Source organism: Xyrauchen texanus, chromosome 19 (assembly GCF_025860055.1).
Source record: "Xyrauchen texanus isolate HMW12.3.18 chromosome 19, RBS_HiC_50CHRs, whole genome shotgun sequence".
Taxonomy (NCBI): Eukaryota; Metazoa; Chordata; class Actinopteri; order Cypriniformes; family Catostomidae; genus Xyrauchen; species Xyrauchen texanus.
In genome coordinates this window covers 26,273,559-26,287,225 of record NC_068294.1, presented here as the reverse complement: position 1 = coordinate 26,287,225, position 13,667 = coordinate 26,273,559, and the positions used below count along the sequence as shown (strand labels likewise).

The window sequence follows — 13,667 nt, the reverse complement described above, 5'->3', positions numbered from 1 at the left end:
CTCCCGTGCAGCAGCTCTATTTCCTTTTCCAACAGCCAGATCAATCGCCTTCAACTTGAAAGCAGCATCATATGCCTTTCTCCATGTCTTTGCCATGGTGAGGGTGACAAAATTACTACCGTAATCAGAATGATGGGAAGTTTGAGCGCGCTCGATTTAATCTAAACAGTAAACAAAAAAAGTTGTTTTGACCTTAACCCGTTCGGCAATTTCAATTGGTCTAATGAAAGCTTCACGCTGCCAAAAAACTGAGCACGTCACAGAATGTTTTTTTTTTTTTTTATAAAATTTGAAAGCGGGAAAAATCCATATATTAGCCGCGTCACTGTATAAGCCGCGAGGTTCAAAGCGTGGGAAAAAAGTTGCGGCTTATAGTCCGGAAATTACGGGTATATATATATATATATCTCTACCACTTATAGAACTACCATGTATAAACATTGCAAAAAGAAAACAAAGAATACCACAGAAAAATCTTAAAATCTTCTGGTTCCTTTTAATCATTCAAGTGTATTTAATCTATGAAATGACTATTACTGGAGAAGTGCCATCCCCAGGTCTCACCTGATCATACTCTTGAAGCCTCCGTAGCTCGTTAACAGCAATAAGTCTTTTTACCTCCCCTGCATCAGGCAAACACAGTCTGTAGTTGAGATCTCCAAGCCAAACCACCACACTTAAAAGGAGAAATAAATAATTGAACTGTTGCGTATAGGTACAATATTCAGAAGGTTTAGATATGAGGCTGCACTGAATGACTCATTGGTCTCAGACACTCACTCATGTTTAACTATACTGAGAGGGGGGTAGTCCAGCAGGTGGAAACTCATGCGGGCACAGATGTCTTTGTAGTCCTGGTTCCGACGTTCATAGTCATCCACATGTGCCGCCAAGTGACAGTTTACAAAGCAGAAGCTGGTATTGTGAAATACAAATCGCACGGCAACTCCTCCTTTATTTCCCTATAAAATAATATGTATATAAGTGCAATAAAATCACACTGAGCTCATATCAAAAGGCCGAACTACAAAGCTCTCTGGAATACTTGATTCTAAATGGTTAATCGTAGCATTTAGCAGTACATTTTTTGGTGTAATGACTAACTTATTTATTTGGCAAGTAGCTGTGTAATTATTGAAATAATGTACAGTCCACTTCGCATATTTGACAGCACATTATTACTTTCATATACAATCATCAACCAAGAAATACTATACTAAGAGATATGCATTCTAAAGAAAGAAAGGGCAACAAGGACTTTCTGTTTTGACATGCCAATTCTGGTTTAAACAAGTTTAAACATACCATTTTATTCATGAGACCAGTTCCCACAGACTCAGAAGCCACGTCTCTTATATGATGCTTATGTGCTTTGTTGACATACACCACCAGCATCATTCCCACCAGGCGAATAATACGAATCTGGTAACAGGATTCAGAGCTTCATGAAACGTTCAATAACAAAAAGTGAAAATGTAAAAGGCAAAAAAACTGACTGGATAGGGCAATCATCAGCTGTCTCTCACTCACCCGTTTGTATTTGGCTTTAGGGTGGAGGTATCTCTCTACAGCCTCAACCCACAACTGTTCTTTAGATGAATCCATATAGAAAAAGGCCTCTGTGCTTAGGTCCAGCTCCTGAAATCTGCCAATTAACAGAATAATTCAAGCAAAGCACTATCACCATAATCAATCCAAATGATGAATGGACACTGATGGTTTATGAGAGCAAATTTTAAAAGGTGGAATGTGCCACTAGCATCAACAAAAAGAACTGCACCAATAAATATAATTTTCTTAAGACTAATTATAATTTTCAAACTGGTTTCATGAACAATCTTATTAAGATGGTTTTTACCTGCTCTCTGCTTTTTTTTTTTTTTGGCAAATGTCACTGACCAAGATACATTTAAAATAGTGTACAATATGCTATGCACACTATGACAGTGAAGATGAGTGCCAAGTCTTCTGTTCTCTGCCACTCACCCCAGTGCATAAACATCCGGAGGGTCTGAGACACAACATAGCCAGGGCTCCAGACTGCTGTCAGGGGACTGACCGTTCACATTCCACGTGCCCATGAAGAAGCTGTACAATACAGTGGAGTTAACTAAAAAACTAGAATCAGTCAAAACAGAATCATTTGTGGGATGCCTTTAAGCATGTGGAATTTACTTGAAGTACTGAATGTTCACATATTCTTTCTCCTTCTTGCTCATGTGATACTTGATCAGACCTTCCCTTGAGCCTGTGTGGCTGCCCATTATGGTCTGTCTCATACTGTAGTTAGATGGGCTGTCAGACAAGGAAATGGGGCAGTCTACAGAGTGATACCTACAATGAAACACAGCACTGAGTTTAACAGTACTGGAAATCAACAGGCTTCAGCAAGAGTACATTCCACACCATTAACACTCACTCTTGTCTGACAGGTGTAGCGTTCTGTGCGGGCAGTGGCCTTTCTTTGGTGGTTGGGCCTGCCGTGAGGTTAGTTGAAGGTGTGTGTGTGCCTTTCCGAGGGGGAAGAGGGGGCACTGGTGGTGGCTCTCGTTGTGCAACGATACGATTTTGCTGGTTCTTCTTTTCTTCCACTTTTACAGAATGGTTAAAATGTTCCTTAAAGCCAAAATCTGTGGCAAGCGAATGGGCAGAGTCTGTACAAATTGAGAGGAACAGAGCAGTAAGACTGTAAATGACAGAGCAATCACCAACAATTAGTCTTTGATATATCAGACAAAATATAAAGTGCCATTTTTTATTCCATACCTGTTTTTAAGGGCTGTTCTAAAGTGCTGTTGTTGATGTTGTTTGAGGTGTATTTGGAGGTTCCTCTTTGAGGTGGGATTGGAACAGGTACAACAGGCTCCATCTTCTTAGGCAATGAACTCCTTCCCTCAGCTGAAGGTAGACCATTTGATTTTTTAGATACTTTAACATAATAAACGAATTGATGGCATGAACTTTTAAAACTAGAAGAAAAAAACAGACTTTACTGTTTTTATTCTTTACCAGTGATAATTTGATGTAAAGATGGATTGTGACAAAGCTGAAAAATCATTCTGTTCATTCTGACATCATAGTACAGGCAGCTATACTAATAAGAGTAAACATTCCAGGACAGACCCAACAAGCCTGATTCAGAGTAGGTTGGGCATGATGTCTCAAGACCCAAACGTTATACATTCAGAGCACCTTAACACAGTAGACTTTCTACACAGTGATTACAGAAAGTTATCCATTATAAAATGGTCCGGTGAAGAATTAAACCCATAAAAAAAAGGAAAGAAAAGCAGGAGTTATTTGAGATCTGGAAAAAAAAATGTCTTTATACAATCATCTTATAGTAATAAAAAATAATTACAATTATTTACAAAAAAGATCTATGACTGACTAGAATATTCTGACATGCGTTTTCTTTTTTTACACACAGTGTCTGAGTGCTCTTACTTAGCTTCCAAAATTTCAAACCTCTCTGTCGTCTATGTGGACTTTGGCACACATTGAAAAATATTATGTATTGGCCACATGAGAAGCATGAAAATATACTACAATTTCAAGAACAAATCCCAGTTCTTTCACGAAAGAGCTTGAAAGACAAACTTGTGCTGAGCTGAATGACAACAAGCAGTGTGGTAAGAAGTAAAACAAGGTTGGAGCAGGTTTGCTAACCTCTGAGCTGACCTCTGGATTGTGGACATGAAACAACGAAAGCTAACGTAAACCGACATCAAAGAATTGTTTGTTGCGGCATCCTGTGTAGGGAAAATGAGGTGTATCACCTTGCTGTTTGGCCTTCATCACATGCTGAATAAAGGATTGTGTGTGCACGTCATCCTGCAGCTCCAGCAGAAACTCTGGAGTTCGCTCGCCTCGAAGACGAATCCGTACCGTTGCTGTTGTGGAACAGTAAAAATTCTCACATCCATTTACCACAACAATATATTCTATTCTATTGGCAAAAGCAAACTGTTTTCAGTAAATCGCTAGTTTTTAATTGGGGCAGTATGCATTAATAAACCTCTCTGAAAAAAGAAATACCATTAAATAAACCCTATAACCAATAAGGCACCATTTAAAACAATTTCTATAATTCAACTTAAAATCATGTGACTATTTTTTTTTAAACGCCTTTCAGACAGTGCAGCACTTTAATTGCATGATATGCTACCTGCTGATGTAATCACCACAAAACACAATAATAAATAAGGCTCATAAGAGGAACAATACCTAACAAACAACAAATATAGATATGAGCAAATTAAAAACTTACTGTTAAAAGAGATGTCAATGAGAAGTGCTTCTTCAGCCTCTAAAATGGGATGTAAAAGAAGGTTTGGGACAGTTATGCACAAACACGTGCCATGTCTTTCTGAGGACTGTACCAGGATACAGAAAACATAACCGGCTGTCTCTCAGTGACAAATGTTATTCAAATATTTGATCAAGGGAGTGTGTGTAAATGATAAAAATATTTTATCATTTACACACACAATGCTAATTATGTTGACAGAGAACAAGGATGAGTTTGTACAGGAACAGTTTTATTAAAATGCCAAGAGAACAACTGTATTCACACTGTTACAGAGTCTTTCAATAATCAATGAGTCAATGAGGACCTTACCTCGAACTAGCTGAAAATGGTTATTGATGGGGATGGACAGCTGGGGCACAGGACTTAATACAATTGCATCAGGGTTTGCCAGAATATCCAACCTAACAACAAGAGATACATTCATAAAATGTCATACAAGATCATATAAACTACTTTCTTCAGGAAACAAAGTTCCTATAGAAATTCATCTTATTTTACTCTGATTTTCTAGGATTGTAACATACACTCACTGAGCACTTTATTAGGATCACCTGCACGCCAAATGTGATTGTTTAATAAGCCAATTGTGTGGCATCAGCGCAATGCATAAACTCATGCAGATATGGGTCAGGAGCTTCAGTAAATGTTCACATCAGCCATCAGAATGGGGAAAAAAATGTGATCACATTGATTTGACCGTGGCATGATTATTGGTGCCAGAAGGGCTGGTTTGAGTATTTCTGTAATTGCTGATCTCCTGGGATTTTCACACACAGCAGTCTCTAGAATTTACTCAGAATGGTGCCAAAAACAAAATCATCCAGTGAGAGCAGAGGTTCTGTGGATGGAAATGCCTTGCTGATGAAAGAGGTCAACAGAGAATAGCCAGACTGGTTCGAGCTGACAGGAAGTTTACGGTAACTCAGATAACCACTCTGTACAATAGTACATAGATGCTAAAAAACAATAGCATCTATGAGCTGAATGCCCTATAAAATGAAAGATTCTCTTTACTTTTACTCTAAAGAAATACACTCAGATTACAAATTGAACCAAAACTGAGGGACATCAACATTTCTGGTCACTTAATGAGTTTAGCAAATGCCAAAAATAGGAATGTCTCATATTTCCAATATGGTAGCAAAATCTTATCTCATCATAAATGCAGCTTTCAGAATGCAGAGTGAGAAAAAGTCTCAAGGAAATGCAGTAGGCAAAATGCATATTGGAGGGCTTATTGCAGTCCATATTTCACTCTGACAATAACAGCATCAGGTTCTTCTCAACATGGTCATACCTCTATTTCACTCCATGGGAAATGCAATTATGGTGGATGATTGGAAAAACAGATTTTCCTGCTTGAGTGTGCTCCCCTAACATATGGAGGTAAGACTAGAATCCCTGTGCTTCCAGTGAGCCCCTACTCTCTCTCCATCTCATAAGACTTTAATTGCTGTAATGGATGCTGTTACCAGGAATAATCATAATGATCATAATGATGCATTGTAATGTAAACAGAGAGCTTGGGAGTCTCAAGGCATTCCTTGCTGCACACTCAAAAGTGCAGAACTGCAAGATAACAAGGGTACAAATCTAGTTTATGAAATCAAGCAGTTTAAATATATTTAACTACAAATATTTATATACATGTTATTTCAGACAGAATCAGCAAAAATATTTAATCTCTCCAAAGAATCTCAAATACGTAAACATTACTCACAGCAGAAGATTTAATGTCCAACAGTGATCGTCTTGCATTGCATTATTAATGCAGTGCTTTGATGGCTGTAACAGCAGCGGTGCATTAATAGACTAAACTTAAAGAACGAAATGTCTTGCAGAGGGTTTTACTGTGCTATAAATGACTGACTATTAATCACTTTTAAGCACAGCAAGCTATAATCACGCAAATACGCTCTCTAAGAAATTGCATCTCACAATTAATTTGAGAGTTGCGTCTCCCATTAAAACCACTACCACTAAAATATGATCGTATAAAATTTATAAAAGTAGTCAACCTCACAAATCGAATAGTCAGTGGTTGGATGACTAGTCGATTAGTCGACCACTGTGGCACATAACACTTACTGCCTAACATCTCATTTTGTGTTCCACAGAAGAAAGTCATACAGTTTTGGAATAACATCAGGATGAGTAAATGATGACCGAATTTTTATTTATTGGTGAACAATCACCCTAAACTCTGTAAAGATGCTCAGAGGAGTTCATAATAAATACTTGATTCTGACACCTCATGAAGGGTTGGAATATCAACCATTTACTTTCTAAAAATAATGTTTGTGACCTCTTTTGCCCAGTGAGTGTTCCTGAGTTGTTAGTAAAGCGGAGTGTGTACACTTTTAATGCAGTTAAAGAGTTTGCATGCTCATGTGATGCATATTAGGCTCTAGGACACAGAGTAGGAATGCAGGATAATGAGTAGCATGCTGGCATCTACCACAGCTGATTTAACACATGGTCTTTTCACATACACACATGCTGAAAGTATGACTGCCTAAACACTATCTGATTACACAATTTTCACAGAGCCTTCTAGCATCCAAAGCAACCTGCATTTAGGTCCATTTATAATAATTAGGGCTGTCGATTTAACTTGTTAATTCAGTGCGATTAATTATATAAAAATAACCAATTTATCATGTCCCTGGACCGTAATTAGTATAATTTCTTCCATCTGAGCAAATCAAGCTTGAAGTACCACCTGTTTTCTCCATGGGGCAGTAAGCGAAACTTTTTGGACAATGCGCTTATATACAACCACACTCACCTACAGCAGTCAACACAAGATGAGAATGTGTTCTTGCGTTCAAACACAGCTTGATGGAGCGCATACGAATGTAGGGATCTCAAGACGTTTTTTTCTAAGTTTCAAACTATGTTTAACTTGACAGTGACCTAAAAACTGTATGCAACCGAGATGCTCCAAAAGCATCTGACGCAGGTGTACATTAGACAAGCCCTCATAATAAATCTATCTCTGACTGATTGATGAAAATTAATTGCTGTGAACTGTAGGTCAATGATAGGCTTATGTTCAAATATTTGGAAATAAACAATATATTGCATACTAAAACCACTTTTTGGTAACACTTTAAAATAAGGTTTAGACCACTACACCACCACCACTCCAATGATAGATATAGTTATATTTAAATAATTATAAATAAACTAAGTATTTAATCATTATATATTAGATTATTATTATTTTAGGGGCTTTCTTAGCAGATATTTATATATGCAATTAATTTGATTAATTAAACGGCATACCATGTAATGAATTTGATTAACAATTTTTGTCGATTGACAGCCCTAATACTAATCATGACCTTTAAAGCTCCGGAGTGTTGTGGAGTTTCAGGGCCAGAACCAAGAATCGGATCACCATACACTAGCTTAAAAGACAAATGCTGTAAAATCCAATCTAGTAAAACAGCCGCCTGTTAAGCCAACTACACTCTCCATATAGCGATGGTGGTAAGAAAAGGACTTCCTACTTGTTTGTGGAATTGGTTGCTAATCATGCAGAAAAGGTCAAAGACGACCAGATAATCGTCAAGGTAATAACATGGACACAGTCTAATAGATGTTTTCCTATCTTGAAACCTGCTTTGATGCTCACATCTGATTAAATCTGAGCACTCTGTGTCATAGAAATTTTTTTTGCAACTAATCCTGTTAAACACAAAGAGAAAATTGTATTTAGTAGTTTCGAAAAGTGGAAAGCAACACTGACATGAAAAAAAAAGAGACTCTACTTACATGAACTGTCCAGAACACTCTAACAGGGACAGGAGTCTCGGTTCTTTCTGCCCGCCTCTGAGCTCATGCCCTCTAACAGTCTGAAAAATTACAGTCAAGGGAGTTATTAAATAGCTAGAAATGAAAAGGGAAACTGGGTATAACAACCTAGTGTGTGACGTCTGATTGTTCCATGCCCTCTCCCACACACACACAAAAAAAAATCACATACCAATCACATAACTTTATATAATTTCATTAGGTAAGTGATCAGACATTGCAGTAAATCATGATCATACTGCAATATAGGTCTGAAAGGGGTTTTAAATGTACAGATTAGACTTTATATAATTTCATTAGGTAAGTGAACAGACATTGCAGGAAATCTTGATCATACTGCAATATAGGTCTGAAAGGGGGTTTAAATGTACAGATCTTCCCTGTGAAGTCGGTTATTCTCATCATAAACTGCAGCGGTTTCTGTTGCATGTGTAATGTAATATCTCACAAGCGGTGTTTTCTCCTATATACACATTATATCAAGACAATCTCACTAAACTACAGTGTATCCAAAAGTTATTCCTGAAAAATGCCATTATGTTTGCATTACCACAAGCTTACATACTACATAGGAGTCTAACTTCTGACTAAGAACGTAGAGAGAACACCAAAACGAACGGAAACCATGTATTCCGTACAGCCTCTTTAAGACACAGACGAGACAAAAATAAACATTGTATCGTTACCTCTGCAATTGTGCTAACAAGACATTGCTAAATGACTTTTAAAGAGACAACTATGACGCTCTTCACATGAACGACCAAACTCTGAAAAAGGATACAGTCAAGCATTTGCTCTCAAAAATCCCGAGTGAAGACTCCATCATGAATGTTGTTAAATGTTATGAATTAAAGCTGTCAGGCGGCTAGCTAGCTAACAGGCACAACTCAACGCGAGCCTTTGCTCATGTCAAGTTCCACCCCTCACAGCAGCCTTCCGGAAAGGTCGTGATATACAAACAGATCTGTATTTTAAATGGTCTTAATGGAGCAGGATTGGCTCGTGCTCGGAGGGATTAAAGTTGCCAAATGGCTTTTGAATAAAATCCATTACACGTTATATCAATGTGCACGAGCTCCATCAAAGAGGAGTGACGTACACGCTAGAGAGGCGGGTGCAGTGTAAAAATAAACTCAGGGATGAGGTCTCTGGTCCGAGAAAATGACACCTATCGAATGTGTGTGGAGTTTGGGGTGAAACAGCGATATCCGTGACGACTGATATGTTGTCTCGTCACGTTATAATGTCGATGATATCTCACAGTGTATTCAGGTTGAGCTTGCAAAACATCACCAGTCAAGTATTTGTTTCGAGGTCATCGTCACAGCACTGTTGTCACGTCAAGGATGCGCAGCCTTTTTGCATATTCACAGTAAACAGTACGGATGACCGAACTGTTTAAATATTTGTCGCAGCAAATATCAAAAGGGATATGAGGCTAATTAATATTTTTTTGTTACATGATATTTCTTTCAGTGAGAATAATGTGTTGCAATGTATTCCACTACAGTTCAAATTTTAATCATTGGTATTTAGAATACAGTTACATTCAAAAAGTATTTTGATTACTGCAGAGATTACTTTGCATTTTATTGTCATTTGTTTAATTTAATATTTAGTCCTTTCACATGGAAAAATCTATACAAATGATGCGATCCACAGTGCATTTGAGCAGCAGGGAAACACGTATGAAGTTTTAAATTTATACAGACAGAGAAGTAAGTTTGAAGTACGTTTGGAGCACAAGAAATATAAATAATCCTTGTATAAATTGTCAGCTTTACATTAAGCTAAACCTCTATTTCTAGCCAAAAATCATATTCTTGATCATTTTTGTATTGTTTTCCTTTAAAAAAATATCTACAAATCCTTAAAACAAGATCAATTTGATTTATATCTTGTTTCAGAAAGAACACTACATACGATATTTAGGTTTTTTTCATAAAATGTATTTTTAACATGTATATTTTTAGTTTTTATAGTCAAAACAAGTGAAAAAAGTGCTGAAGAAGTAATGCAAAGTATTTAGAATAGGCTACATTGCTGACCTTTAGTAATCTAATGGAATACGTTACAAATTATATTTTACAGGATGTATTCTGTAATCTGTTGTGGAATACATTTCAAAAGTATCCCTCCCAACCCTGCTCATTCATCTGTCTGAAATAGATTACTTGTTTCACATGCTGTGTTCCTTTCAAATCGGGTTATTCCTTGATATCTCCGAATCCGATCTACAACCATTGCCAGATGCTCGGAAGATGACGTTTAAGGAAGTTAGTTTAGCAGGTGTTTGACTGTCACCAGAGATGTCTCCAGGCAACCCAATTTATAAACAATCTGCAATGCTAGCATTTGTGCTACAGGTGTACGATTATCTAAAGAGACTGAGAGTATAATTTACCATGTTTTGAACACCTGCTACTCTGCTAACGTTTGGTAAAGACGTTTTCATATAATTTAATAGGAACTTTTTCTCATTTATCGATATTATTTAATACAAGTGGATGTTTATCACTTATCTTGTACATCTTTTTATTTATAAAAATAATAATAATAATAATAAGATAACAGCACTGCATTTAAATACCAAAAGGCATAACAAAAATAAAATTAAAAGACAAAGTATACAAACAGATCAACAAAGGAAACATCGATCAGTAAAAATATCATCATATGCTTTAAGGAATATTTATCTTGTACATCTTTTTTTATTGCAATAAAGAAAAAGATAACAGTACTGCATATATATATATATATATATATATATATATATATATATATATATATATATATATATATATATATATATATATACACAGTACTGTTATCACACACACACACACACAAGAGGATGTAACAAAGGGGAAAATAAAATAAAAATACAAAATATACAAACAGATCAACAAAGGGAACATCAGTCAATAAAAACAAATCTTTGTATACTTTCAGAAATCTGTTATTCTTGTTATTATTTATAAGTTTGAGATATTTTACCATAAGAGTTATGTTAGCAAGAAGTGCTTCAAATCTAGGCACAGTATTGAGAAACTTGCTTTTGTGGATAAAATATTTGCAATGCAAAAAAAATAAATTAACTATAAGTTCAACCGCATGGTTACCATCAGATAAATAAAGAAACACATCTTTCAATGAAAAACATAAATCACATTTTAGAAAAGGTGATAGCTACCTAACTATCTCAAAAAGGATGTATCTGATTCTGATTACATTGATAAAATAAGCGAAGCAAGGTTTCTTCTATCTTACAGAAGACAAATAAATGAGAAATATCAGCAAAGATAGAAACCTGGGAGTTTGTTGGATAGATATTATGTAATATTTTTTATATATATTTTATTGGAGATGCAGTATTTTTCTGGAAGTAACCATGTTCTTTTCCAGTGAATATTATTAAAAAGATTATAGCAATAAAATGTACATCTAGGGGATGTATGAGTTCTATTATGTAATATTTGCTTTACGTTTATTATGACATTTTTTGTCAAGAAGGTTAACATCATCCAGTAAAAGTTTGGGCATAATTGTTTTTCTCTTATTAAAGCAAAAGTATGTTTTAAATAAATGAATGTAGCTTGGTGACAAAGCTTTGATGACAGAATTAAAAGGTTCTTGCCAACAGAGGAAAATTAAACAAAGTCATAAATTCTTTATATTCAAGTATACTGACATTATTTTTAAATAAATCCAAAACAAAAACAATACCTCTATCAAACCATTTGTCCAAGAACAGGGATTTGTTTCGGATTACAATATTAGAGTTATTCCATAGAATTTCTTTGTGGGGAGAGAAGTTTGAAACATTATTTCAAAGCAAGCAAAGCTTGTTGGTGAAATTTAGAGAGAGACACAGGTCATTTAGATGGAGTAAAATTGCATTTTAAAAGAAAGTCTAAGCCTCCAAATCTACTGAAAATGGTGTTAGGGATAAAATACCACACTGAGTTGTAGTTGCTTTAAGCGTTTTTTTTTAACCAGTTAATTCTGAAGGAGCTAACTAGTTCACTGAAATCTAAGACTTCAAGCCCACCTTCAGAACGTTTATTAGTTTAGATGGATTTCCTAATTTTGTGGGATTTATTTTTCCAAATAAAATTCAATAATATTTTGTTAACGCTGCCATAAATTGCAATGCCACGCTGTAGCCAATAGTAAAAAATAGTTTGAGTTTTCACTATTTTGGAGGGAAAATTAAGGTGTTGGCGCATTAATCTATCTTTGGTGAGAAAGATACCCAAGCACTAGACACAATCTTTCACAGGCAAATGTTGTATAAATTATTGCGGAGTATCATAAAGACAAAATATTTCACATTTTGATAAGTTTTAATATAATATTGAGGCTTCCGAGAAGAAATTAATACATAGGGGGATTTGACTTTTATCTCTAAGGAATAAGGTAGTATCATTGGCTAATTGAGATAATAAAAATTATTTACCAAATATAGGGATACCTCTAATGTTGGGATTTTGTAAAATATTAATTGACAATAATTTCACTGCTAAAAGAAACGGGGAAATGGGGCAACCTTAACGCACACCTCTGTCACAACTGAAGCATTTAGTAGTTGTAGCGTATTAAGGGGTTTCAATGAACGTTCGCTAACTGGTTAGTTTAGTGGTGTTGTGTTATGCTATTAGCTTAGCTGTACTGTGTTAAAAATATGACGTCGGCAGGTTGCGCATGTACGGTTAGTTGCCCCGGAACAGTCTCTTTAGGACTTCCTGTGAACTTTCGTCGCCATAGCAACCAACACCAGTGATTTGTGATTTGGGCAAACATGAATGGATGCATATAAATGTCAGCGCGTTCCACAAGGCACAAATAAACAGTAATCAGTTAAAGTGCCCAAATTCTCACACCAGTATATGTAGCGAATTTGGTATGATAAATGAATACTGCACGGGTTAAAGTGACGTGTATATTGCCATTATTTGTAAGCGAAACAATGTGTGATCTAGGAATTAAATTAAATGGTCTTATTACTACAGTACTATGTAAGGAAATGTATAATGGAATCAGTCGTGTTTGACAACCGTTATAATTTAGATAAATGACAAATAACTAGATTATTTGTCTGAATAATATTCTACACAATTAACATCGTAATACAACATCTTGTTGTATCAGATCACAATTTCTAATGTAGGGAATTAGCTTTAATAAGAGAATTATCATTAATTCTCTAATTGAAGTAATATTATTCTCATGGCTTATTGACAATAATATTACACATAGGTATAGCTTTGAAGCAAAATCTTTTAGAAACAGGGATGGGATTATGTATCAAAATATACCACAGTCAAAATATCTTTAAAAATGGAAACATGAATAATTAATAATAACTTGTTATAATTCATTATAAACAGTTGGATTGGTTAATAGAATCAACTTGAGTGTTATGTTCCCTGTTGTCTTTTGTTTTTTGTACTGTTATTGTGAAGTTTTGTTTAGTTCCTGTTTTGGTCTTTGTAGTCCTTTTGTAGTTTCTCTTATGCTGTCATGTTCTCTGTTG

General features: G+C 35.6%; 1 protein-coding gene across 2 annotated transcripts in view; it reads right to left on the bottom strand.

The window, feature by feature from the left end:
• Nucleotides 1-9,312, bottom strand: part of ocrl (OCRL inositol polyphosphate-5-phosphatase) — a 19,754-nt gene extending 10,442 nt beyond the window's left edge. Inside the window, exons 1-13 of one of the 2 annotated variants that reach the window (XM_052150153.1) lie at nt 8,913-9,312; nt 8,093-8,172; nt 4,622-4,713; nt 4,271-4,309; nt 3,780-3,893; nt 2,767-2,898; nt 2,420-2,654; nt 2,176-2,334; nt 1,987-2,088; nt 1,531-1,645; nt 1,306-1,422; nt 781-962; nt 565-676 (exon numbers count right to left, since the gene is read on the bottom strand). In XM_052150153.1, the coding sequence (XP_052006113.1) occupies nt 565-676; nt 781-962; nt 1,306-1,422; nt 1,531-1,645; nt 1,987-2,088; nt 2,176-2,334; nt 2,420-2,654; nt 2,767-2,898; nt 3,780-3,893; nt 4,271-4,309; nt 4,622-4,713; nt 8,093-8,172; nt 8,913-8,957 (1,524 nt within the window). In that variant the 5' untranslated portion in view covers nt 8,958-9,312. The remainder of the gene's footprint in view (nt 1-564; nt 677-780; nt 963-1,305; nt 1,423-1,530; nt 1,646-1,986; nt 2,089-2,175; nt 2,335-2,419; nt 2,655-2,766; nt 2,899-3,779; nt 3,894-4,270; nt 4,310-4,621; nt 4,714-8,092; nt 8,173-8,912) is intronic. The other variant, XM_052150154.1, reaches the window with a different exon arrangement.
• Nucleotides 9,313-13,667: the final 4,355 nt, after the last annotated feature.